Source organism: Nerophis lumbriciformis, linkage group LG07 (genome assembly GCF_033978685.3).
Source record: "Nerophis lumbriciformis linkage group LG07, RoL_Nlum_v2.1, whole genome shotgun sequence".
In the NCBI taxonomy this organism is placed as follows: Eukaryota; Metazoa; Chordata; class Actinopteri; order Syngnathiformes; family Syngnathidae; genus Nerophis; species Nerophis lumbriciformis.
Window position 1 is genome coordinate 44,893,790 of NC_084554.2, and position 24,291 is coordinate 44,918,080.

The following is a 24,291-nucleotide window of genomic DNA, read 5'->3' on the forward strand; positions in this document are numbered from 1 at the left end:
AAAAATAATTGTCATTTTCTTTTTCGTCTTGTTCTCTTCTGTTGGTTGTGTTTCCGACATGACTGTATTGTGCTTTGCTGCCTCCTACCGGCGGCTGCTTGCTATTGCAGGGTTTTTTTAATTATTATTATTTGCGTATTGAAAAGTTATTTGTTTTATACATAAGCCTAAAATTAATATAACAAAAGTGGAAGTTTTTTGGAAAAGCATTTTGATCATATATAAAACCTCTTATAATACAAAACAATATGCTCCACATGTACATCGTATAATAGAAGTGCTTTATTTGCTTTTAATTGAATAAAAAAATAGTTGTCATTTCTCTTCTTCTATTGGTTGTGTTTCCGACATGACTGTATTGTGCTTTGCTGCCTCCCACCGGCGGCTGCTTGCTAATGCAGGTTTTTTTAAATTATTATTTGCGTATTAAAAAGGCATTTGTTTTATACATAAGCCTAAAATTACTACAACAAAAGTGGAAGTTTTGTGGGAAAAGCGTTTTGATCATACATACAATATCTTATAATACAAAAAAATACACTACACATGTATGTCTTATAATAGAAGTGCTTCATTTGCTTTTATTGAATAAAAATAATTGTCATTTTCTTTTTCGTCTTGTTCTCTTCTGTTGGTTGTGTTTCCGACATGACTGTATTGTGCTTTGCTGCCTCCCACCGGCGGCTGCTTGCTAATGCAGGTTTTTTTTAAATTATTATTATTTGCGTATTGAAAAGGCATTTGTTTATACATAAGCCTAAAATTACTACAACAAAAGTGGAAGTTTTGTGGGAAAAGCGTTTTGATCATACATACAATATCTTATAATACAAAAAAATACACTACACATGTATGTCTTATAATAGAAGTGCTTCATTTGCTTTTATTGAATAAAAATAATTGTCATTTTCTTTTTCGTCTTGTTCTCTTCTGTTGGTTGTGTTTCCGACATGACTGTATTGTGCTTTGCTGCCTCCTACCGGCGGCTGCTTGCTATTGCAGGTTTTTTTTAAATTATTATTATTTGCGTATTGAAAAGTTATTTGTTTTATACATAAGCCTAAAATTAATATAACAAAAGTGGAAGTTTTTTGGAAAAGCATTTTGATCATATATAAAACATCTTATAATACAAAACAATATGCTCCACATGTACATCGTATAATAGAAGTGCTTTATTTGCTTTTAATTTAATAAAAAAATAGTTGTCATTTCTCTTCTTCTATTGGTTGTGTTTCCGACATGACTGTATTGTGCTTTGCTGCCTCCCACCGGCGGCTGCTTGCTAATGCAGGTTTTTTTTAATTATTATTTGCGTATTAAAAAGGCATTTGTTTTATACATAAGCCTAAAATTACTACAACAAAAGTGGAAGTTTTGTGGGAAAAGCGTTTTGATCATACATACAATATCTTATAATACAAAAAAATACACTACACATGTATGTCTTATAATAGAAGTGCTTCATTTGCTTTTATTGAATAAAAATAATTGTCATTTTCTTTTTCGTCTTGTTCTCTTCTGTTGGTTGTGTTTCCGACATGACTGTATTGTGCTTTGCTGCCTCCCACCGGCGGCTGCTTGCTAATGCAGGGTTTTTTTAAATTATTATTATTTGCGTATTGAAAAGGCATTTGTTTATACATAAGCCTAAAATTACTATAACAAAAGTGGAAGTTTTTTGAAAAAGCGTTCCGATCATATATAAAATATTTTTTAATACAAAACAGTACACTACACATGTATATCGTATAATAGAAGTGCCATGTTTGCTTTTAATTGAATATAATAACTGTCATTTTCTTCTTCGGCTTGTTCTCTTCTTCTGTTGGTTGTGTTTCCGACATGACTGTATTGTGCTTTGCTGCCTCCCACCGGCGGCTGCTTGCTAATGCAGGTTTTTTTTTATTATTATTTGCGTATTGAAATTGCATTTGTTTTATACATAAACCTAAAATTACTATAACAAAAGTTGAAGTTTTTTGGAAAAGCGTTCCGATCATATATGAAATATTTTTTAATACAAAACAGTACACTACACATGTATGTCGTATAATAGAAGTGCCTTGTTTGCTTTTAATTGAATACAAATAATTGTAATTTTCTTCTTCGGCTTGTTCTCTTCTTCTGTTGGTTGTGTTTCCAACATGACTGAATTGCGCTTTGCTGCTATCTACCGGCGGCTGCTTGCTATTGCAGTTTTTTTTTTATTATGATTATTATTTGCGTATTGAAAAGTTATTTGTTTTATACATAAGCCTAAAATTACTATAACAAAAGTGGAAGTTTTGTGGGAAAAGCGTTTTGATCATACATAAAAGATCTTATAATACAAAAAAATACACTACACATGTCTATCTTATAATAGAATTGCTTAATTTGCTTTTATTGAATAAAAATAATTGTCATTTTCTTTTTCGTCTTGTTCTCTTCTATTGGTTGTGTTTCCGACATGACTGTATTGTGCGTTGCTGCCTCCCACCGGCGGCTGCTTGCTATTGCAGGTCTTTTTTTAATTATTATTTGCGAATTGAAAAGTTATTTGTTTTATACATAAGCCTAAAATTACTATAACAAAACACATCGAGTAACAAAGTGGAAAAACGTTTTGATCATATATAAAAATATCTTATAATACAAAACAATACACTACACATGTATTTCTTATAATATAAGTGTTTTATTTGCTTTTAATTGAATTAAAAAAAAAAATTCTTCTTTGGCTTGTTCTCTTCTTCTGTTGGTTGTGTTTCCGACATGACTCTATTGTGCTTTGCTGCCTTCCACCGGCGGCTGCTTGCTATTGCAGGTTTGTTTTATTTTTTTTATTATTTGCGTATTGAAAAGGCATTTGTTTTATACATAAGCCTACATTACTATAACAAAACACGTCGATTAACGAAGTGGAAAAGCGTTTCGATCATATAGAACATATTTTTTAATACAAAACAGTACACTACACATGTATATCGTATAATAGAAGTGCCTTGTTTGCTTTTAATTGAATACAAATAATTGTCCATTTCTTCTTCGGCCTGTTCTCTTCTTCTATTGGTTGTGTTTCCGACATGACTGTATTGTGCTTTGCTGCCTCCCACCGGCGGCTGCTTGCTGTTGCAGGTTTTTTATTTATTATTTGCGTCTTCATTTTATCATTTATCTTTTTTTAAATCATTGTAAAGTTAGTGAAATGAGTGTAAATAAAGAACATCCAGCCGACATTTTAGATGCTACATTTAATTAAAAGGAAATAAAGGTGGCACAATAACGTGGCATATTTGTGTTTTCATTTTTAAATGGCGTGTTTACGTGTTGTAACGTGTATTTGAAACGTATGCATTGTTATAAAATGTGTAACTCGGGTCTGCTCAGCCCACCCCCTCGCACGTCCACAGCATCCTGCTGATGCAGAAGGGCTCCCACGGACGCTACCTGGAGTGAACCCACACAAATATGACGATGTGATTCAATGACACCAGCTCTTGCTTTTTTCTTGCCACTGACCAGGACGTTGGGATTTCCGATTCCACGCATGCCATAAACGCACCACCGTGCAGTAAAAGGTAGACGCGGTTAAATAAATAAATAAAAAAAATAAAAAAAGGTGTTCAGACTCGGAAGGAAGAAGCTTCTTTTCCTCCCACAAGAGCTCGCTGGCTGGCGGCTGAGCTTCAGGTACGTCTCGTGGAGCTAAACGTGCGTCTTTTACGTGAACGTGTCGTCGTTACGGTCAACGTGCTAGCGATGCTACAGGTGCTAACGTCCTTGATGACGTCACGGGCGCGTAGGTCAGACGCGGCGTGTCTTCTTCATGTACGAGGAGAATCCTTTATAAAGCTGCCAAAACATTTTGATAATCTTCACTGACATACTTGGAAAATTGTATTTTAAATTTAAAAAAAAAAACGGTCCTAAATGTACCTTGTTATTGTGCAATAATAAAATATTCACATATTACAGTATAGCGCTGCTATTACCATGCTATTAGCTTGTTAGCAACTACCATGCTAATTGATAGCTGGCAACGACCATGCTAATTGCTAGCTGGCAGGTATCATGCTAATTGCTACTTGGCAGCTACCATGCTAATTGCTAGCTGGAAGCTACCATGCTAATTGCTGGCTGGCAGCTAGCGCTGCTAACCTATTCGCGCTCAAGTTGCCGTGATTGCTAACAAACATTCACACATCTAATTATTTTAATTGTTTTTTTCATCCATCTGCTCCTCCACATTTCCTACTCTTCCACTTTCAGAATGTTCGACTCATTCGTGACAAGCGTGCTTGCGTCTTAGTGTCAAATATTCTGTTACGTGACACATAGACATCTTACAAGGGTACGCAGCATCGAGCGCTACTGACGAGACGCGGGGCCGCCATCTTGGAGTGGTGATCCGCTCCACTCAGTGCAGTTCATTTGGCAGGAGCATTGATTGATTGATTTCAACTTTTATTAGTCGATTGCACAGTGAAGTACATATTCCGTACAATTGACCACTAAATGGTAACACCCGAATAAGTTTTTCAACTTGTTTGAGTCGGGATATATACTATCATATATATACTATCATCATAATACAGTCATCACATAAGATTATCATCAGAGTATATACATTGAATTATTTACATTATTTACAATCCGGGGTGTGGGATATGGAGGGGGGAGGGGGGGGGGGGGGTTAGGTTTGGTTGGTATCAACACTTCAGTCATCAACAATTGCATCATCAGAGAAATGGACTTTGAAACCGTGTAGGACTGACTTGGTAGGATATGTACAGCAAGTAGTGGACACAGAGAGAGAGTTCAGAAAGTATAAGAAAAAGTGTCTACATTTGATTATTTACATTTGATTATTTACAATCCGAAAAGGTATGATGAGGAAGGGAGCGTGTTAGTTTAGGGTTGAAGTTGCCTGGAGGTGTTCTTTTAGTGCGGTTTTGAAGGAGGATAGAGATGCCCTTTCTTTTACACCTGTTGGGAGTGCATTCCATATTGATGTGGCATAGAAAGAGAATGAGTTAAGACCTTTGTTAGTTCGGAATCTGGGTTTAACGTGGTTAGTGGAGCTACCTCTGGTGTTGTGGTTATGGCGGTCATTTACGTTAAGAAAGTAGTTTGACATGTACTTCGGTATCAGGGAGGGGTAGCGGATTTTATAGACTAGGTTTAATGCAAGTTGTTTTACTCTGTCCTCCACCCTGAGCCAGCCCACTTTGGAGAAGTGGGTAGGAGTGAGGTGTGATCTGGGGTGGAGGTCTAGAAGTAATCTGACTATCTTGTTCTGGGATGTTTGGAGTCTAGATTTAATTCATTTTACCTCACTGAATACCACTGATTTTCACGCTTTTTTTTTTTGTCATACGTGTAGCTATGATAAAGGACACATGTTTGGCGTGTTTTATTATTCATAGTTTGCTTAACAGTAATAGAATATTCTTATATGCTATAAGTGACCAGACGTCCGAGATCAAAACTGGGAATGTAATCCCAGAGAAGGGGGGAAAAAACGGTCAGCTATTTTTAAATTGAAGAAACAATATGATTAGGTTATATATACATGCGTATATCCTACATAAACTATGTATGAATACATTAGATATCTATGGAGGATGTCGTTGTGGCTTGTACAGCTCTTTGAGACTTTTGTGATTTAGGGCTATATAAATAAACATTGATTGATTGATATATCAAAAAATATTTTTAACACTTTTATGAGTGGGACCCTTTTGGATTCTTAAGATTCTTCTGGGATTTTTTTTTTTTTAAACTGTCATTACTCAAAAAATGATATTACTCCACATCAAATGTTCCATTTTGAAATTTTTTGGGGGGTAAATATTGCATATAATAAGTTTTGGCCATTAAAAAAAAACATGTTTTTCTTTGACAAAAAGGGCATAAAACAAACTTCTATCGACAGATCGACCTGAAGTTGATCCAGAGATTTTATCATTGAAAAATAATATATATATATTTATATTATATGATTTATTTATTTTTTAATGTTATGATTGAGACCATTCCGGGTCCCCAGGTCCAAACATGAGGGTTAAAAAAATATACTCTATTGGTTTTAAAAATGGAATACATAAAAATGTCCCCCACACACTTTCATTTTTCGGTTTGCGGCCCTCAGTGGAAAAAGTTTGGCTCCCCGGCTGTACGTATTTAAAAGTAGTCATTGTTGGTTTTTAATGAACACAATCTTTCTTTTCTCGCAGCACTCGGGTCGTGGAAGCAGAAAAGCACAGAAGAAGAGAGTCAACGATGAGCGGCAATCGAAGCGCTCTGTTGTTGACGTCCACGTACGACGGGCAGGCCTACTTGCTGCCCCACGTGCACGAGTACAAATGCGGCGGCGTGTCCGTCCAGCCCACCGTCGCCATTTTGGGGTCGGGGGATTTCTCCAAGGGTTTGACTCTCCGCCTGCTGCGCTGCGGCTTCCACGTGGTGGTCGGCAGTCGGCATCCCCACCAAGCGGCCCGCGTCTTCCCTCACGTGGTGGACGTGACGCACCACGAGGACGCGGTCGGCAAGGCCAGCGTGGTCTTCTTGGCCATCCGGCGAGAACACTACGCCGTTTTGTTGGACCTCAAGCATTTACTGGAAGGTACTACTGCATGCATGTTGTACTGCGAGTACTTTGTATTTGTTGCACATGTCAAAATACTATGAAATACTAAGGGTGCACACAAAAATGGATTCACACCTGAATCATGATTCTTACTCATCCCCATTCTAAATTGAATCATAATTGTAAAAAATTGATAGGAACATTTTTTGTTGTTGTTTTTGAATCAATTCAGAATACTTTTTTATTTTTAGGAGCTTTTCTACCACGTCATCTGTTCTGAAAAAGTGTCATTATAATCATTACACCGAATAATACAAATCGAGAATCGTGTTGAATTGAAAATCGATTCTGAGCCAAATCGTCATCCCCAAAATCTGAATCGGATCGAATCGGTAGGTGCCCAAAGATTCCCACCCCTAATAGGAGTGCAAAAAAAATTTAAATAAAAAATTTAATTAAAAAAATAGCTTTTTTAAAGTCAATTTTAGGCCTTCTACGTGCAACCAGAAGAATATTTTCTAAACTGTAACATGTTTAAAAAAAGAAAGAAAGATCGTAATTATTATACCAAATAATACATTGCATGAATCGGTATGAATCAAGAATCGCGTTGAATCGAGAATCGACTGTGAATCGAATCGTCACCCCCTAAATCGTATCGAATCAGAATCGGTTTTAATCGAGAATCGTGTTGAATTGAAAAACAATTCTGAATCCCAATCGTCATCCCCAGAATTTGAATCGGATCAAATTGTTAGTTGACCAAAGATTCACACCCCTAATAAGAGTGCAAACACACAAAAAATTCTAAAATAAATTAAAAAATTTTTTACATAAGAATCAATTTTTTAAAAGTAAGTTTTAGTCCATCTCCATGCAACCTAAAGGAGCTTTTCTACCGCGTCATCTGTTCTCAAAAAGTTTCATTATAATCAATACACCAAATAATACATTGCGAGAATCGGTTTGAATCGAGAATCGTGTTGAATTGAAAATCGATACCGAGTCAAATCGTCATCCTCAGAATCTGAATCGGATCGAATCGATAGATGCCCAAAGATTCACACCCCTAATAGGAGTGAACAAAAAGTAAAAATAAAAAATTAATTCTTTTTTTTTTAATAATAATACATTTTTTAAAGTCCCATCTCCATGCAACCTAAAGGAGCTTTTCTACCCCGTCATCTGTTCTCAAAAACTTTCATTATAATCATTACACCAAATAATACATTGCGAGAATCGGTTTCAATCGAGAATCGTGTTGAATTGAAAATCGATTCTGTGTCAAATCGTCATCCCCAAAATCTGAATCGGATTGAATCGATAGGTGCCCAAAGATTCACACACCTAATAGGAGTGCACAAAAAATAGAAATTCAATTTTTAATTGTAATTAAAAAAAAATTTTAAGTAAATTTTAGGCCTTCTACGTGCATTCAGAAGAATATTTTCTAAACTGTAACATGTTTAAAAAAAGAAAGAAAGATTGTAGTTATTATACCAAATAATACATTGCATGAATTGGTAGGAATCAAGAATCGCGTTGAATCGAGAATCGACTGTGAATCGAATCGTCACCCCCTGAATCGTATCGAATCAGAATCGGTTTGAATCGAGAATCGTGTTGAATGGAAAACCAATTCTGAATCCCAATCGTCATCCCCAGAATTTGAAATGGATCGAATTGTTAGGTGCCCAAAGATTCACACCCCTAATAAGAGTGCAAACACACAAAAAATTCAAAAATAAATTAAAATTTTTTTTACATAAGAATCAATTTTTTAAAAGTAAGTTTTAGTCCATCTCTATGCAACCTAAAGGAGCTTTTCTACCGCGTTATCTGTTCTCCAAAAGTTTCATTATAATCATTACACCAAATAATACATTGCGAGAATCGGTTTGAATCGAGAATCGTGTTAAATTGAAAATCGATTCCGAGTCAAATCGTCATCCTCAGAATCTGAATCGGATCGAATCGATAGATGCCCAAAGATTCACACCCCTAATAGGAGTGAACAAAAAATAAAAAAAATAAAATTAATTCTTTTTTTTTTATAATAATACATTTTTTAAAGATCTTGGTCCGCATTGCCGGCAGTAAGTCGGACACGTTTCCAGTGAGGGTTGGACTCCGCCAAGGCTGCCCTTTGTCACCGATTATGTTCATAACCTTTATGGACAGAATTTCTAGGCGCAGTCAGGGCGTTGAGGGTATCTGGTTTGGTGGCTGCAGGATTAGGTCACTGCTATTTGCAGATGATGTGGTCCTGATGGCTTCCTCCGGCCAAGATCTTAAGCTCTCACTGGATCGGTTCGCAGCCGAGTGTGAAGCGACTGGGATGGGAATCAGCACCTCCAAGTCCGAGTCCATGGTTCTCTCCCGGAAAAGGGTGGAGTGCCATCTCCGTCCGGGTTGGGGAGGAGATCTTGCCCCAAGTGGAGGAGTTCAAGTACCTCGGAGTCTTGTTCACGAGTGGGGGAAGAGTGGATCGTGAGATCGACAGGCGGATCGGTGCGGCGTCTTCAGTAATGCGGACGCTGTATCGATCCGTTGTGGTGAAGAAGGAGCTGAGCCGGAAGGCAAAGCTCTCGATTTACCGGTCGATCTACGTTCCTATCCTCACCTATGGTCATGAGCTTTGGGTCATGACCGAAAGGACAAGATCACGGGTACAAGCGGCCAAAATGAGTTTCCTCCGCCGAGTGGCGGGGCTCTCCCTTAGAGATAGGGTGAGAAGCTCTGTCATTCGGGGGGAGCTCAAAGTAAAGCCGCTGCTCCTCCACATCGAGAGGAGCCAGATGAGGTGGTTCGGGCATCTGGTCAGGATGCCACCCGAACGCCTCCCTAGGAAGGTGTTTCGGGCACGTCCGACCGGTAGGAGGCCACGGGGAAGACCCAGGACACGCTGGGAAGACTATCTCTCCCGGCTGGCCTGGGAACGCCTCGGGATCCCCCGGGAGGAGCTGGACGAAGTGGCTGGGGAGAGGGAAGTCTGGGCTTCCCTGCTTAAGCTGCTGCCCCCGCGACCCGACCTCGGATAAGCGGAAGAAGATGGATGGATGGATGGATCGATTTTTTAAAGTCCCATCTCCGTGCAACCAGAATAAGCTTTTCTACCCCGTCACCTGTTCTCAAACAGTTTCATTATAATCATTACCGGTACATCAAATAATACATTGCGAGAATCGGTTTGAATCGAGAATCGTGTTGAATTGAAAATCGATTCTGAGTCAAAAATCGTCATCCCCAAAATCTGAATCGGACCGAATCGATAGGTGCCCAAAGATTCCCACCCCTAACAGGAGTGCACAAAAAATAGAAATAAAAAATGTAATTAAAATAATAATTTTTTAAAAGTCAATTGTAGGCCTTCTACGTGCAACCAGAAGAAGCTTTTCTAAACTGTAACATGTTTAAAAAAAAAAGAAATATTGGAATTATTATACCAAATAATACATTGCAAGAATCATGTTGATTCGGGAATCGAGTTGAATTGAAAACCAATTCTGAATCCCAATCGTCATCCCCAGAATTTGAATCGGATCAAATTGTTAAGTGCCCAAAGATTCACACCCCTAATAGGAGTGCAAACACACACAAAATTCAAAGAGAAATTGAATTTTTTTTTTACATAAGAATACATTTTTTAAAAGTAAGTTTTAGGCCATCTCCAATGCAACCTAAAGGAGCTTTTCTACTCCGTCATCTGTTCTCAAAAAGTTTCATTCTAATCATTACACCAAATAATACATTGCGAGAATCAGTTTGAATCAAGAATCGTGTTGAATTGAAAATCGATTCCGAGTCAAATCGTATCGGATCGATAGATACCCAAAGATTCACACTCCTAATAGGAGTGCACAAAAAATAAAAAATAAAAATGTAATGACATTTTTTTTTTAGAATGATGCATTTTTTAAAGTCCCATCTCCACGCAACCAGAAGGAGCTTTTCTAACCTGTAACATGTTTTAATTGTATTATAATTATTATACCAAAAAATACATTGCATGAATCGGTATGAATCAAGAATCGTGTTGAATCGAGAATCGATTGTGAATCGAATCGACACCCCCTGAATCGTATCGAATCAGAATCGGTTTGAATCGAGAATAGTGTTGAATTGAAAATCGATTTTGAATCAAATCGTCATCTCCAGAATCTGAATCGGATTGAATCGTTAGGTGCCCAAAGATTCACACCTCTAATAGGAGTACACAAAAAAACAACAACATTTTTTTACAATAATAATTTTTTTGAAAGTCATTTTTAGAGCATCTCCATGCAACCAAAAAGAGGTTTTCTAACCTTTAACATGTTTTTTGAAAGTTTCATTAGAATTGTTGTACCAAATAATACATTGCATGAATCGGTATGAATCAAGAATCGTGTTGAATCGAGAATCGATTGTGAATCGAATCGTCACCCCCTGAATCGTATCGAATCAGAATCGGTTTGAATCGAGAATCGTGTTGAATTGAAAATCGATTTTGAATCAAATCATCATCCCCAGAAGCTGAATCGGATTGAATCGTTGGTGCCCAAAGATTCACACCTCTAATAGGAGTACCGGTACACAAAAAAAATAAAAAACATTTTTTTACAAGAATAATTTTTTTGAAAGTCATTTTTAGACCATCTCCATGCAACCAAAAGGAGGTTTTCTAACCTTTAACATGTTTTTTAAAAGTTTCATTAGAATTGTTATACCAAACTATACATTGCATGAATCAGGAATCGTTTTGAATCGAGAATCGAATCGTCACCCCCTGAATTGTATCGAATCAGAATCGGTTTGAATCGAGAATCGTGTTGAATTGAAAATCGATTTTGAATGAAATCATCATCCCCATAATTTGAATCGGATTGAATCGTTAGGTGCCCAAAGATTCACACCTCTAATAGAAGTACACAAAAAAAACAATAACATTTTTTTACAAGAATAATTTTTTGGAAAGTAATTTTTAGACCATCTTCATACAACCAAAAGGAGCTTTTCTAACCTTTAACATGTTTTTTAAAAGTTTCATTAGAATTATTATACCAAATAATACATTGCATGAATCGGTATGAATCAAGAATCGTGTTGAATAGAGAATCGATTTTGAATCGAATCGTCTGCTCCTGAATCGTATCGAATAGTTAGGTGCCCAAATATTCACACTCGAATCGTGATTCTTATTCATCCCGATTCCAGATCAAATCATAATTTTAAAAAATTAATAAAAAAAAAAATGTAATTCATTTTTATTTAATTTTTTTCTAAGAATACATTTTTAAAAATATGTTTTTAGACCATCTCCATGCAACCTTTTCTAACATGTAACCCAGGCCCATCCAACTGGCGGCCCACGGGCCTCATTCCAGCCCGCCAAAGCTTTTCATTGGCCCACCGAATATCACCCAAAGAGGCTAAATTAGTTATTTACACAGAAATATTTTGTAAATTTTTATTTACATACCTTAATTGTTTCCAAAGAGTGTCTGTAGATTGGCTGATCAAACATCAAACTGCGAAAGCTAGCTCTCCATTCAGCTAAACAGAATCAGTAACTCCCCGGTGATGTCTTGGTGAATTTGTGAAACTGAAACAATAAAATAAAGAATGTCATCGTAAGGTAATAATACTAACACTGACACTCCTAAATGTGTTAGCATATTTGCTATTGCTAACGACGCTAGCATCATTACATTACGATATCACATACAAATATGCATGAAAACACTCCTACAGACATCACACATGGGTCGGTTTAGTAAGTATGAATTGTTTTAGTTATACTGTAAAGCTTACAAACGTTGCTTGGAGTAATGAATGAAGAAGCCACACAAGTAGAAACCCTGTGGACGTTTAGAAGACGGAACCGCACTTCTACTTCCGGTTGAAAGCACCGTCTAAACCAGGGGTGTCAAACTCAAATACAGAGTGGGCCAACATTTAAAACTGAACAAAGCCGCGGGCCAAGGTTGAACAAATTAACCTTTTAATAGGGACCCAAACAAGTTTTGCATTGAATATTGAACAAGCAAGGCTTATATAACTTTATAGTGACATGCAAAATTGAGTTTCAAATAATAATAATAATAATTAAAAAATATCAATGGCATATCAAATACAATTTAAATAAAACATTTTCTATTTGCAGCCCTCTGAGGTAAATATCAACATTAACTTTTTCCACAGGCTAATAAATTCGAAAATAAAATAACAATAAATAAAAAACCATTCAGGACTTTAAACTGCTCAGTTTGCAACACACTGATCTAATCTGATGTTCCCAAGCCAGATACCTGCCATCTTTTCTTGGATGCTAGTTCATTAATGTCGGGGCTCAGCCTTTGAGCTGAGGCAACCTTCATTATCGAACGAAGGTGTTCATCAGTCATTATATCTCGTAGTCCACCCGGACCACAGTCTTGGGGGGTGTGCCTTAAAGGCACTGCCTTTAACGTCCTCTACGAGCTGTCGTCACGTCCGCTTTTTATCCATTCTAACAACGTGCCGGCCCAGTCACAAGATATGTGCGGCTTCTGTACGCACACACACGTGAATGCAACGCATACTTGATCAACAGCGATACAGGTTACACTGAGGATGGCCGTATAAAAAACTTTAACACTGTTAGAAATATACGCCACACTGTGAATCCACACCAAACAAGAATGACAAACACATTTCGGGAGAACATCCGCACCGTAACACAACATAAACACAACAGAACAAATACCCAGAACCCTTTGCAGCACTAACTCTTTCAGGACGTTACAAAATACACCCCCCGCTACCACCCCCACCCCCACACACACACCTTCTAGAAAAGCGGACGTGATGATTTTTTGGGAGGGGCACTGAAATTTGGGAGTCTCCCGGGAGTGTTGGCAAGTATGGGAATTAGCGGTGAATGCGGTGTTACCGCGGCACCGCTGCTGTATATAATTGGCGGGCCAGCTCTAGTGTTAATTTGATATCGCCTCAAGGGCCAAGTGAAATTACACGGCGGGCCAATTTTGGCCCGCGGGCCAGAGTTTGACACCCATGGTCTAAACAGAAGGGCAGTGCAGCACCTGCAGTGAGAGAACTCATCCAAAAGCAAAAGATGGCGCCAGAGCACAAACAATAACACACCTATTCAGTTTCGGCTTGTTTTTTGTTAAACGATTTGCTTTATTGCTGTCAGCAAATAAAAATCCATAAATTAGCCGCACAATTTTTTTAAGCCACAGGGTCAAAAGCGTAGGAAAAATCTGTATGTGTCAAGATAGTTCTTTACTGATGCTAAATGTGCTGTTATGCCCCCCCCCCCCATATTACAGAATGAATTTGATACTGTTGGTCACGTCTCCTTGCAGGAAAGATATTGGTGGACGTGAGTAACAACCGGCGGGTGAACCAGTACCCAGAGTCCAATGCCGAGTACCTGTCCTCGTTGCTGCCACACTCCATCGTGGTGAAAGCCTTCAACGTCATCTCATCCTGGGCCATGTTGCAGACCACACCCAAGGACGCCAGCACACAGGTAGATTCCTCTACATACACCTTTTTACTTTACTTGACTTTAGTCTAGTCTCTTCTTGAAAGTTCACTTAGTAATAATGCATTGCTTCCAAATGATTTATTCACGCCCCCTCCTGAACTGAAATAGTAATTGAGAACTAAGGCTACAACTATTTTGATAGTCGATTAGTCATCGACTCTCCCCTCACCCTGGGAGGTGAGAGGAGCAGTGAGCAGCAGCGGTGGCCGCGCCCGGGAATCATTTTTGGTGATTTAACCCCCAATTCCAACCCTTGATGCTGAGTGCCAAGTAGAGAGGTAATGGGTCCCATTTTTTTAGTCTTTGGTATGACTCGGCCGGGGTTTGAACTCACAACCTACCGCATACTTGCCAACCCTCCCGGATTTTCCGGGAGACTCCCGAAATTCAGCGGCTCTCCCGAAAACCTCCCGGGACAAATTTTCTCCCGAAAATCTCCCGAAATTCAGGTGGAGCTGGTGGCCACGCCCCCTCCACCTCCATACGGACCTGAGTGACGTGTTGACAGCCTGTTCACACGTCCGCTTTCCCACAATATAAACAGCTAATGATGGAGGGCGAGTTCTTGGTTTCTTATGTGGGCTTATTGTTAGGCAGTTTCATTAACGTCCTCCCAGCTTGGCAACAACACACAACAACAGCAGTCAAGTTTTCGTCTACTGTAAAGCAGTTTGTGTGCCGTAAACAGCAATGTTGTGACACTTTTAAACAGGACAATACTGCCATCTATTGTACATGCATATGTGACCCACCCATAATGTGTCACATTTTTGTGTTGATTTATTTATTTTATTTTGTGGTTTGAATTCGTTTTTTGAGCTGTCATTACACATTTATCAGTAATCACATTGGTCAGTAGGGGGCAGTAGGGCGTTTCTTCCCAATTGAATGCTATCACCTGCAGACCGGAAGTGTCTTGTCATTCTGATGAGAGCGACCAGTCTGTGAACAATTGAAACGTCCTGTGTGCTCTTTCCTCCTGTATAACAGGTTAGTTTTGGTGAATCAACTCACTGAATAATATCCATGTGATCTTTATAAGTTTAAGTACACATTCTGATGGTGGAGCCTAACTCTAAAGTGTTTGTGAGTTGTAGTTTGTATTTGTGGATGAATCCAGTGCACAGCTGCAGTAATCAATACAAAAAGGCGACGTGAGTGCGCAATGTTTATATAGGAACTTCTGATCCTAATTCAGACTCCCAAATTAGAGCTCCCGTTTTCTTATTGATTTTATAATGTATATTTGTATAATGTGTGTGTTCTGAAAAAGTGACAGAGAATAGAACAAGGATGGACTATTCAACCCTTAACTCAACAATGAGTAGATGAGTGTTATGTGTGTGTATACGTGTAAATAAATGAACACTGAAATTCAAGTATTTCTTTTATTTATTTATATATACTGTATATATATATATATATATATATATATATATATATGTAATAAAATATATATATATATATATATATATATATATATAGCTAGAATTCACTGAAAGTCAAGTATTTCTTATATATATATATCTTAACCACGCCCCCAACCACGCCCCCCGCCCCACCCCGACCACGCCCCCCACCCCTCACCCCCCACCTCCCGAAATCGGAGGTCTCAAGGTTGGCAAGTATGACCTACCGATCTCAGGGCGGACACTCTAGTGGCATCAAGCCTATTTGGCTGATGTTCGGCGGGCCAATTAAAAAGCTTTGACGGGCCAAATGTGGCATGTGGGCCGCCAGTTGAGTAGACCTGCTATACATGATGTCATACTGTGTATAATGTTGGTACGCAGTACCGTATTTTTCGGACTATAAGTCGCAGTTTTTTTCATAGTTTGGCCGGGGGTGCGACTTATACTCAGGAGCAACTTATGTGTGAAATTATTAACACATTACCGTAAAATATCAACTAATATTATTTAGCTCATTCACGTAACAGACTAGACGTATAAGATTTCATGGGATTTAGCGATTAGGAGTGACAGATTGTTTGGTAAACGTATAGCATGTTCTATATGTTATAGTTATTTGAATGACTCTTACCATAATATGTTACGTTAACATACCAGGCACGTTCTCAGTTGGTTATTTATGCCTCATATAACGTACACTTATTCAGCCTGTTGTTCACTATTCTTTATTTATTTTAAATTGCCTTTCAAATGTCTATTCTTGGTGTTGGGTTTTATCAAATACATTTCCCCCAAAAATGCGACTTATACTCCAGTGCGACTTATATATGTTTTTTTCCTTCTTTATTATGCATTTTCGGCCGGTGCGACTTATACTCCGAAAAATACGGTATTTACAGGAAGTGCGTTTCTCTGCAGGTGTTTGTGTGCAGCGACTCGGTGGAGGCTCGTCATCAGATCATGGAGTTAGCTCGCCGGCTGACCTTCCAGCCGGTAGACATGGGACTTCTGTCTTCCTCCCAGGCCATCGAGAACATGCCGCTGCGCTTGTTCCCGGGCTGGAAGGGCCCCGTCCTCGCCGCCGTCACCCTCTCCATCTTCTTCTTCGCCTACTCCTTCGTCCGAGACGTCGTCCACCCGTACCTCAAGCACAAGCAGAGCCACTTCTACAAGATCCCCATCGAGACGGTCAACAGGACGCTACCCACCGTGGCCATAACTCTCCTGGCGCTGGTCTACCTGGCGGGCCAGGTGGCGGCGGCCCACCAGCTCTACTACGGAACCAAGTACCGGCATCTGCCTGGCTGGCTGCAGGGCTGGCTGCAGTGTCGCAAACAGTTAGGCCTGCTCAGCTTTTTCTTCGCCTCGGTCCACGTTCTCTACAGTCTCTGTTTGCCCATGAGAAGGTCTGAGAGGTACCTGCTGCTCAACACGGCTGTCCAACAGGTCAGAAACCCTTTCTTCACCCTCTTGTATCTTTATTTAGCCATAAACCTCTTAATAATATTTAATATAATGATACAAGTGGAAATAAGAACGTATTCAGAATGTGTTCAGGGTCAAACGCCTTTGACTTACTGTAGGCTACGCTGTAGAAACAACTGTAGATTGTACGGTAAAAAAAAATGGCAGGGCAGTGGCCTGAATTTTACCGTTAAAATAACAGTGGTATTGTTTCTCTATTTACAGTAACACACTGTAAAAACTACAACCATGGATTTTATGTTTAAGAAAAACTGTCAGCTCGGTAGCCAGAATTTTACTGTAAATTAATTTAAACAGTAATACACAGTAAAAACAACAAGCGCAGCTTTTACCGTGAAAAAAAATAGCAGCTAAGTTGCCAAATGTTTACCGTTAAAAAATAACAGTTATCGTTTTTCTATTTACAGTAATACACTGTAAAAACTACAACTATAGATTTTTTATGGTAAAAAATTGGCAGTTCAGTTGGCATAATTTTACCATTAAATTAACACTAATCGTTTTTCCACTTACAGTAAGTAATACACTGTAAAAACAACTATGGGTTTTACAGTAAACAACTGGCAGCTCAGTCGCCAGAATTTTACCTTAAAAATAACATTGTTACTGTTTTTTATTCACAGTAATACACTGTAAAAACTACAACCATAGATTTTATGGTTTAAAAAAACTGTCAGCTTGGTCGCAAGAATTTTACTGTAAAGTAACAGTAATACACTGTAAAAACAACAAGCGTAGCTTTTAACGTTAAAAAAAAAATGGCAGCCAAGTTACCCAAATTTTACTGTAAAAATAACACTAATCGTTTTTCTATTTACTATTCACTGTAAAAACTACAACCAAAGGTTTTATAGTTAAAAAAAAACCTGACAGTTCAGTCGCCAGAATTTTACTGTAAAGTAACAGTAATACACTGTAAAAACAACGAGCATAGCTTTTACCGTAAAAAAATGGCAGTTAAGTTGCCAAAATTTTACTATAAAATAACAGTTATCGTTTTTTATTTACAGTAACACACTGTAAAAACTACAACCATAGATTTTACGGTAAAAAAAAAAAAACGGCAGTTCAGTTTCTTGATTGTTACCATAAAGATAACAGTAATTGTTTGTTTTTCCATTTACAGTAACAGACTGTAAAAACTACAACCGTAGATTTACCAGGGTTAAAATGGCTGATCAGTCGCGAGCATTTTACCGTTAAAATAATAATCGTTTTACCATTTACAGTTATGCACTGTAAAAGCTATGGATTTTATAGTACAATAAGTGGCAACTCAGTTGCCAAAATGTTACCGTAAAAATAACAGTTATTGGTTTTCCATTTACAGTAACGCACTGTAAAAACGTCAACCATAGATTTTACGGTAAAAAAATAAAAATAAAATGTTACTGTAAAAATAACAGTAATACACTGTAAAAACATTGATTTTATGGTTAAAAAAACCTGACTGGTCAGTTCCTTAAATGTTGCCGTTAAAATAACACTAATAGTTTTTACAGTAGAGACACTGTAAAGACTACAATTAGAATTTACAGTCACCAGAATTTTACCTACAAAGTAACAGTAGTACAGGTTTTCAGTTTGCATTGTAAAAAACACCGTCAATTTACTGTAAAATTCTGGCAGTTTTTTTTTTTTTTACTTTAAAATCCACAAGTTTTTGTTTACAGTGTATTATGCTACAAGGTTACACTCCGTTTAAAGATTTAGTTCCTAAAAACAGTTGAATGCCCTCTGATTGAGAGTACTTCTAAATATAAAAAACATGAACAATTGTTCACATAAGCAGCACTTTTAAAGAATACTGTCATGACGTGGACTATGGGGTGGTTTGTTTTCCCGGAATGCAAAGGAATTGGATCGGACATGGCGTGAAGGTAAAGACATAATTTAATTTTACTATAAAAAGGAACAAACAAAAAGCGCGCACAAGGCGGAGACACAAACTTGACTAAGAAAACACAAACTAGCACTTGGGCAGAAACTATGGACATGAAACAAAAACACTTACTGTGGCATGAGCGGAGCATGAAATTAACATCAGCATGAACTATGATATACAAGAGTATCATGGGTAGCATGGGTAACAGAGGTAATGTCGCCAGGCCGACTGCCTGGCAACTACAAGCTTAAATAATAAGGACATGATTAATGACAGGTGCGTGAGTCCAAACGTGAAACAGGTGAAACTAATGGTCGTCATGGTGACAAGGCAAGGAAGTAAAAACAGGAAATAAAAAGAGTTCAAAAACCAAATAGAACATAGCCAAACAAAAACATGATCAAAAGACATGACAAATACAACACAGGGAGTAATACATCCAAAGAAAATACTTTCACTAGAAAGCAATGGTGTGTACAGTATTTATTTTCGCATTCATTTTGGGGACAATGTGCTTTTTTTTAAGTTTGTGATGACGTTTTCCAACGGCAGGTCCATTCCAATGTGGTGGATTCCTGGAATGAGGAGGAGGTGTGGAGAGTGGAGATGTACGTCTCCTTTGGGGTCATGAGTCTGGGACTCATGTCCCTGCTGGCCGTCACTTCCATTCCTTCTGTGCAGCAAACACTCAACTGGAGGGAGTTTGGCTTCATTCAGGTATGGACTTGATCTGATCAGTACCTCATGTCCAGTAGCCCACCCTTTTCATGGCACACATCCATATCTGATTCATTGAAAAACTCTTGTCATACAACTAACTCGGTGTTGCAAGTCGGTGTGTCACAATCCGATATTGATATGTCCGATATTAGCACACGTATCAGATGATGAATAGCAAGTTAACATCTAAGTGTCCTCCAATAAACACACTTTTTTGTTCTATTTTACTTAAGTTATTTACAAAAGGTACATGCTCGACCAGTGTTTCTTAAACATAGGTTGTTCCGCGAGCGCCCCCTAGAGGGCCGCCAAAACATACATGTTTCTCAGTTGCGGTTCGGACTCAGTTGTAATGCAATTTTTCACCACTTGCGGCAGTAATGACAATAACAGACAGAAGTCTGAAGCTAAAGTCATGGAAAAGATTCTTAAGCGCAAAAATTATGACTAAAGTGTTGAAGCTGTATTTTCATTTGCGCTTAAATTGTATTGACAGTTTAGTTCAGAAACATATTCATTATCAGTGTTATTTATTTTAGCACAATATAAGTGTATGTCAATTTGTTTTTCATCAGTTATTTATGAGTCACTTCTTATTTTTCTAAAGTCCGAAGTTTATGTTACGTTATCAATAATATATAATAAATAGAGATGTCCGATAATATCGGGCTGCTGATATTATCGACCGATAAATGCTTAAAAATGTAATATCGGAAATTATCGGTATCGGTTTGAAAAAGTAAAATGTATGACTTTTTAAAACGCCGCTGAGAGCGACAATAAACCTTAAAGGCACTGCCTTTGCGTGCTGACCCAGTCTCATAATATCTACGGCTTTTCACACACACAAGTGAATGCAATTCATACTTGGTCAACAGCCATACAGGTCACACTGAGAGTGGCCGTATAAACAACTTTAACACTGTTACAAATATGCACCACACTGTGAACCCACACCAAACAAGAATGACAAACACATTTCGGGAGAACATCCGCACTGTAACACAACATAAACACAACAGAACAAATACCCAGAACCCCTTGCAGTACTAACTCTTCCGGGACGCTGCAATATACACCCCTGGTACCCCCTACCCCCCCACCTCAACCCCGTTCCCCCCAACCCCGCCCACTTCAACCTCCTCATGCTCTCTCAGGGAGATATCGGATATCGGCAAAAAAGCCATTATCGGACATCTCTAATAATAAATATCAATAACATGTTACAATATTAATAAACATGTTTCTGATTTACACATCTTTCATATCTTTTGAAGGTTGTAAACTGTAAGTAGGTGATATATGACTATTGAACATGATTAAAATCAAGAGTAAGATGACTAAATCAGTGTTAATATTTGAGCGGGCCCCGGACCCCTCTGTAGTGTAAAAGTTAGGCCCCAATGTCGAAAAGGTTAAGAACCCTTGTGCTCGGCCACGGGTGTCCAAACGTTTCGACTTGGGGCCACATTGGGCTAAAAACAATTGGCCTGGGGCCGAAATCCGACTGTATGCATTGCATTTTTCCCATCATGCATTGCAGTTGATTTAAATGGATGACATGTTTTATTTATGTGTTGTGTATGGACATGTTTTATGATATCCACAAAGTTCAGTGAGCGGGTTGTGTTATGTGTGACCATAAGGGTTGACTTTCTGTGTTAGTTGTTTTGCGCCTTGAGTGGGAAAGGTTGCTTGGATCGGTTCTTTTACTTTAAGTAAAAGCTGTCCTGTTTACACTTCAAAGTAGAGATGTCCGATAAAATCGGACTGCCGATATTATCGGCCGATAAATGCTTTAAAATGTAATATCGGAAATTATCGGTATCGGTTTAAAAAAGTAACATTTATGATTAAAAAGCCGCTGTACGGAGTGGTGCCTTTGCGTGCCGGCCCAATCACATAATATCTACGGCTTTTCACACACACACAAGTGAATGCCAAGCATACTTGGTCAACAGCCATACAGGTCACACTGAGGGTGGCCGTATAAACAACTGTAACACTGTTACAAATATGCGCCACACTGTGAACCCACTCCAAACAAGAATGACAAACACATTTCGGGAGAACATCTGCACCGTAACACAACATAAACACAACAGAACAAATACCCAGAAGCCCTTGCAGCACTAATTCTTTCGAGATGCTACAATATATACACCCCGCTACCCTCTACCGCCCCAACCCCGCCCACCTCAACCTCTTCATGCTCTCTCAGAGAGAGCATGTCCCAAATTCCAAGCTGCTGTTTTGAGGCATGTTAAAAAAAAAAGGCACTTTGTGACTTCAATAATAAATATGGCAGTGCCATGTTGGCATTTTTCTTCCATAACTTGAGTTGATTTATTTTGGAAAACCTTGTTTCATTGTTTAATGCATCCAGCGAGATATTACAACAAAATTAGGCATAATAATGTGTTAATTCCACGTCTGTATATATCGGTATCGGTTGGTATCGGAATCGGTAATTAAGAGTTGGACAATATCGGAATATCGGATATCGGCAAAAAAGACATTATCGGACATCTCTACTTCAAAGTATAATCCATGGTCGTTGGCTTGATTTCCTCACAATGGCTTCAAAATGGCAGCAAATTTGCAGCTGTTAGCTGAAGGCACCCCGAGGGCCAGACTCCTTATGAAACTTGTGACGTCTCGCGGGCCAGATTGAAGACGCCCGCGGGCCGTAGTTTGGACACCACTGTATATATATATATATTTATATATATATATATATATATATATATATATATATATATATGTATATAAGCCTTTTTTTTAGCTTTAAATAAAATATTGGACACCTCTGCCCTAAAGCGGCATAAAAATGCGCAAAGTGGAGGTCGTTCCTGTGCTGGAATCCTCGAAGTCTTCATGTTGTTCTTTGTTCTAGTCCACTCTGGGTTACATCGCTCTGCTGATCGCCACATTCCACGGCTTCCTCTTCGGCTGGAAGCGAGCCTTCGAAGAGGACGCGTACCGCTTCTACATGCCCCCGAGCTTCGTGGTGGCGCTGGCACTGCCGTCGTGTGTCATCGGGGGCAAGCTTGTCATGCTGCTTCCGTGTGTGGCCCACAAGCTCCACCGCATCCGCCGCGGTCTTGATCCCAGTCAGCATCAGAGCAAAAACCTCCAGCCCGGCGGCTCAGCTGTCAACATTTCACCGGAGCGAGTCACCATTATGTAACCTGCGGCGCAGTGACGCCACGCCATCGTCAGTCATCACGCTTCAATACGTACGCGTGTTTGGTCATTATTATGTTTTGTTTTTTTCAACATAAAACTGCTTAAAAATCGTATAAATATGAGGTATATATCAGGGGTCTTAAACAGGGGGTCCGCAATAATATATAGTCTAATATATTTTTTTATGTTCCCCACAATTTTTCCACAAAATAAGTCTTTAATGTCCACATTGATCCAACACCTGTTGTTTTTTAAATGTTATGTGGTATAGTTTATAAATCATTATTATTTTTATCTTGCGTTCTTTATAAATGGCAGTGACATGTACCTGGCAGCTGTCAAACAAAAACATGGATCGATACTTATATTATTTTCATGTTAGCCTATACGATAGCTAGCGATTAGCGCTCAAGTTGTCGACTAACGATTAGCGGCGCTAGCTGCCAGCTTGTGACTAACGGGCTAGTTGCCAGCGAGCAATTAACGCTCTAGTTGCCGGCTACCTAATAGCGCTCTAGTTGCTAGCTAACTTAACACGTGCTAATTGCCAGATAGCTAATAACACTTTAGTTGCCAGCGCTGTTGTTGCCAGCGAGCTAATAGCGTGCTAGTTACTAGCTAGCTAATAGCATACTAGTTTCCAGCTAGCAACTAGAGTGCTAGTTGCCAGCTAGCTAATAGCGTTCTAGTTCCCAGCGCGCTAGTTGCCAGATAGCGACTAGCGCGCTAGTTGCCAGCTAGCTAATAGCGTGCTAGTTGCCAGCTAGCTAATAGCGCTGTAGTTGCCGGCTAGCTAATAGCGCTCTAGTTGCCAGCTAGCTAATAGGGCTCTAGTTGCCAGCTAGCTAATAGCGTGCTAGTTGCCAGCTAGCTAATAGCATACTAGTTTCCAGCTAGCAACTAGAGTGCTAGTTGCCAGCTAGCTAATAGCGTTCTAGTTCCCAGCGCGCTAGTTGCCAGATAGCGACTAGCGCGCTAGTTGCCAGCTAGCTAATAGCGTGCTAGTTGCCAGCTAGCTAATAGCGCTGTAGTTGCCGGCTAGCTAATAGCGCTCTAGTTGCCAGCTAGCTAATAGGGCTCTAGTTGCCAGCTAGCTAATAGCGTGCTAGTTGCCAGCTAGCTAATAGCGCCCTAGTTCCCAGCGCGCTAGTTGCCAGATACCGACTTGTGCTCAAGTTGCCAGCTAGCTAATAGCGCCCTAGTTGCTAGCTAACTTAACATGTGGTAATTGCCAGCTAGCTAATAACACTTTAGTTGCCAGCGAGCTAATAGCGCGCTAGTTACTAGCTAGCTAGTAGCATACTAGTTGCCAGCTAGCAACTACAGTGCTAGTTACCAGCTAGCTAATAGCGCCCTAGTTGCCAGCGCGCTAGTTGCCATATAGCGACTATCGCTCTAGTTGCCAGCTAGCTAATGGCGCCCTAGTTGCCAGCTAGCTAATAGCGCCCTAGTTGCCAGCTAGCTAATAGCGCCCCAGTTGCCAGCTAGCTAA

The 24,291-nt window shown here is 39.1% G+C and overlaps 1 protein-coding gene across 1 annotated transcript; it reads left to right on the forward strand.

Annotated features, from left to right (window-relative positions):
- Positions 1 to 3,529: 3,529 nt before the first annotated feature.
- On the forward strand, positions 3,530 to 23,562 carry steap2 (STEAP family member 2, metalloreductase). Its single transcript, XM_061965087.1, has 6 exons — positions 3,530 to 3,675; positions 6,222 to 6,610; positions 13,924 to 14,090; positions 16,439 to 16,966; positions 19,443 to 19,607; positions 22,507 to 23,562. The coding sequence occupies exons 2-6, from the start codon at positions 6,268 to 6,270 to the stop codon at positions 22,798 to 22,800; spliced, it is 1,497 nt and encodes a 498-aa protein (XP_061821071.1). The 5' UTR covers positions 3,530 to 3,675; positions 6,222 to 6,267; the 3' UTR covers positions 22,801 to 23,562.
- Positions 23,563 to 24,291: the final 729 nt, after the last annotated feature.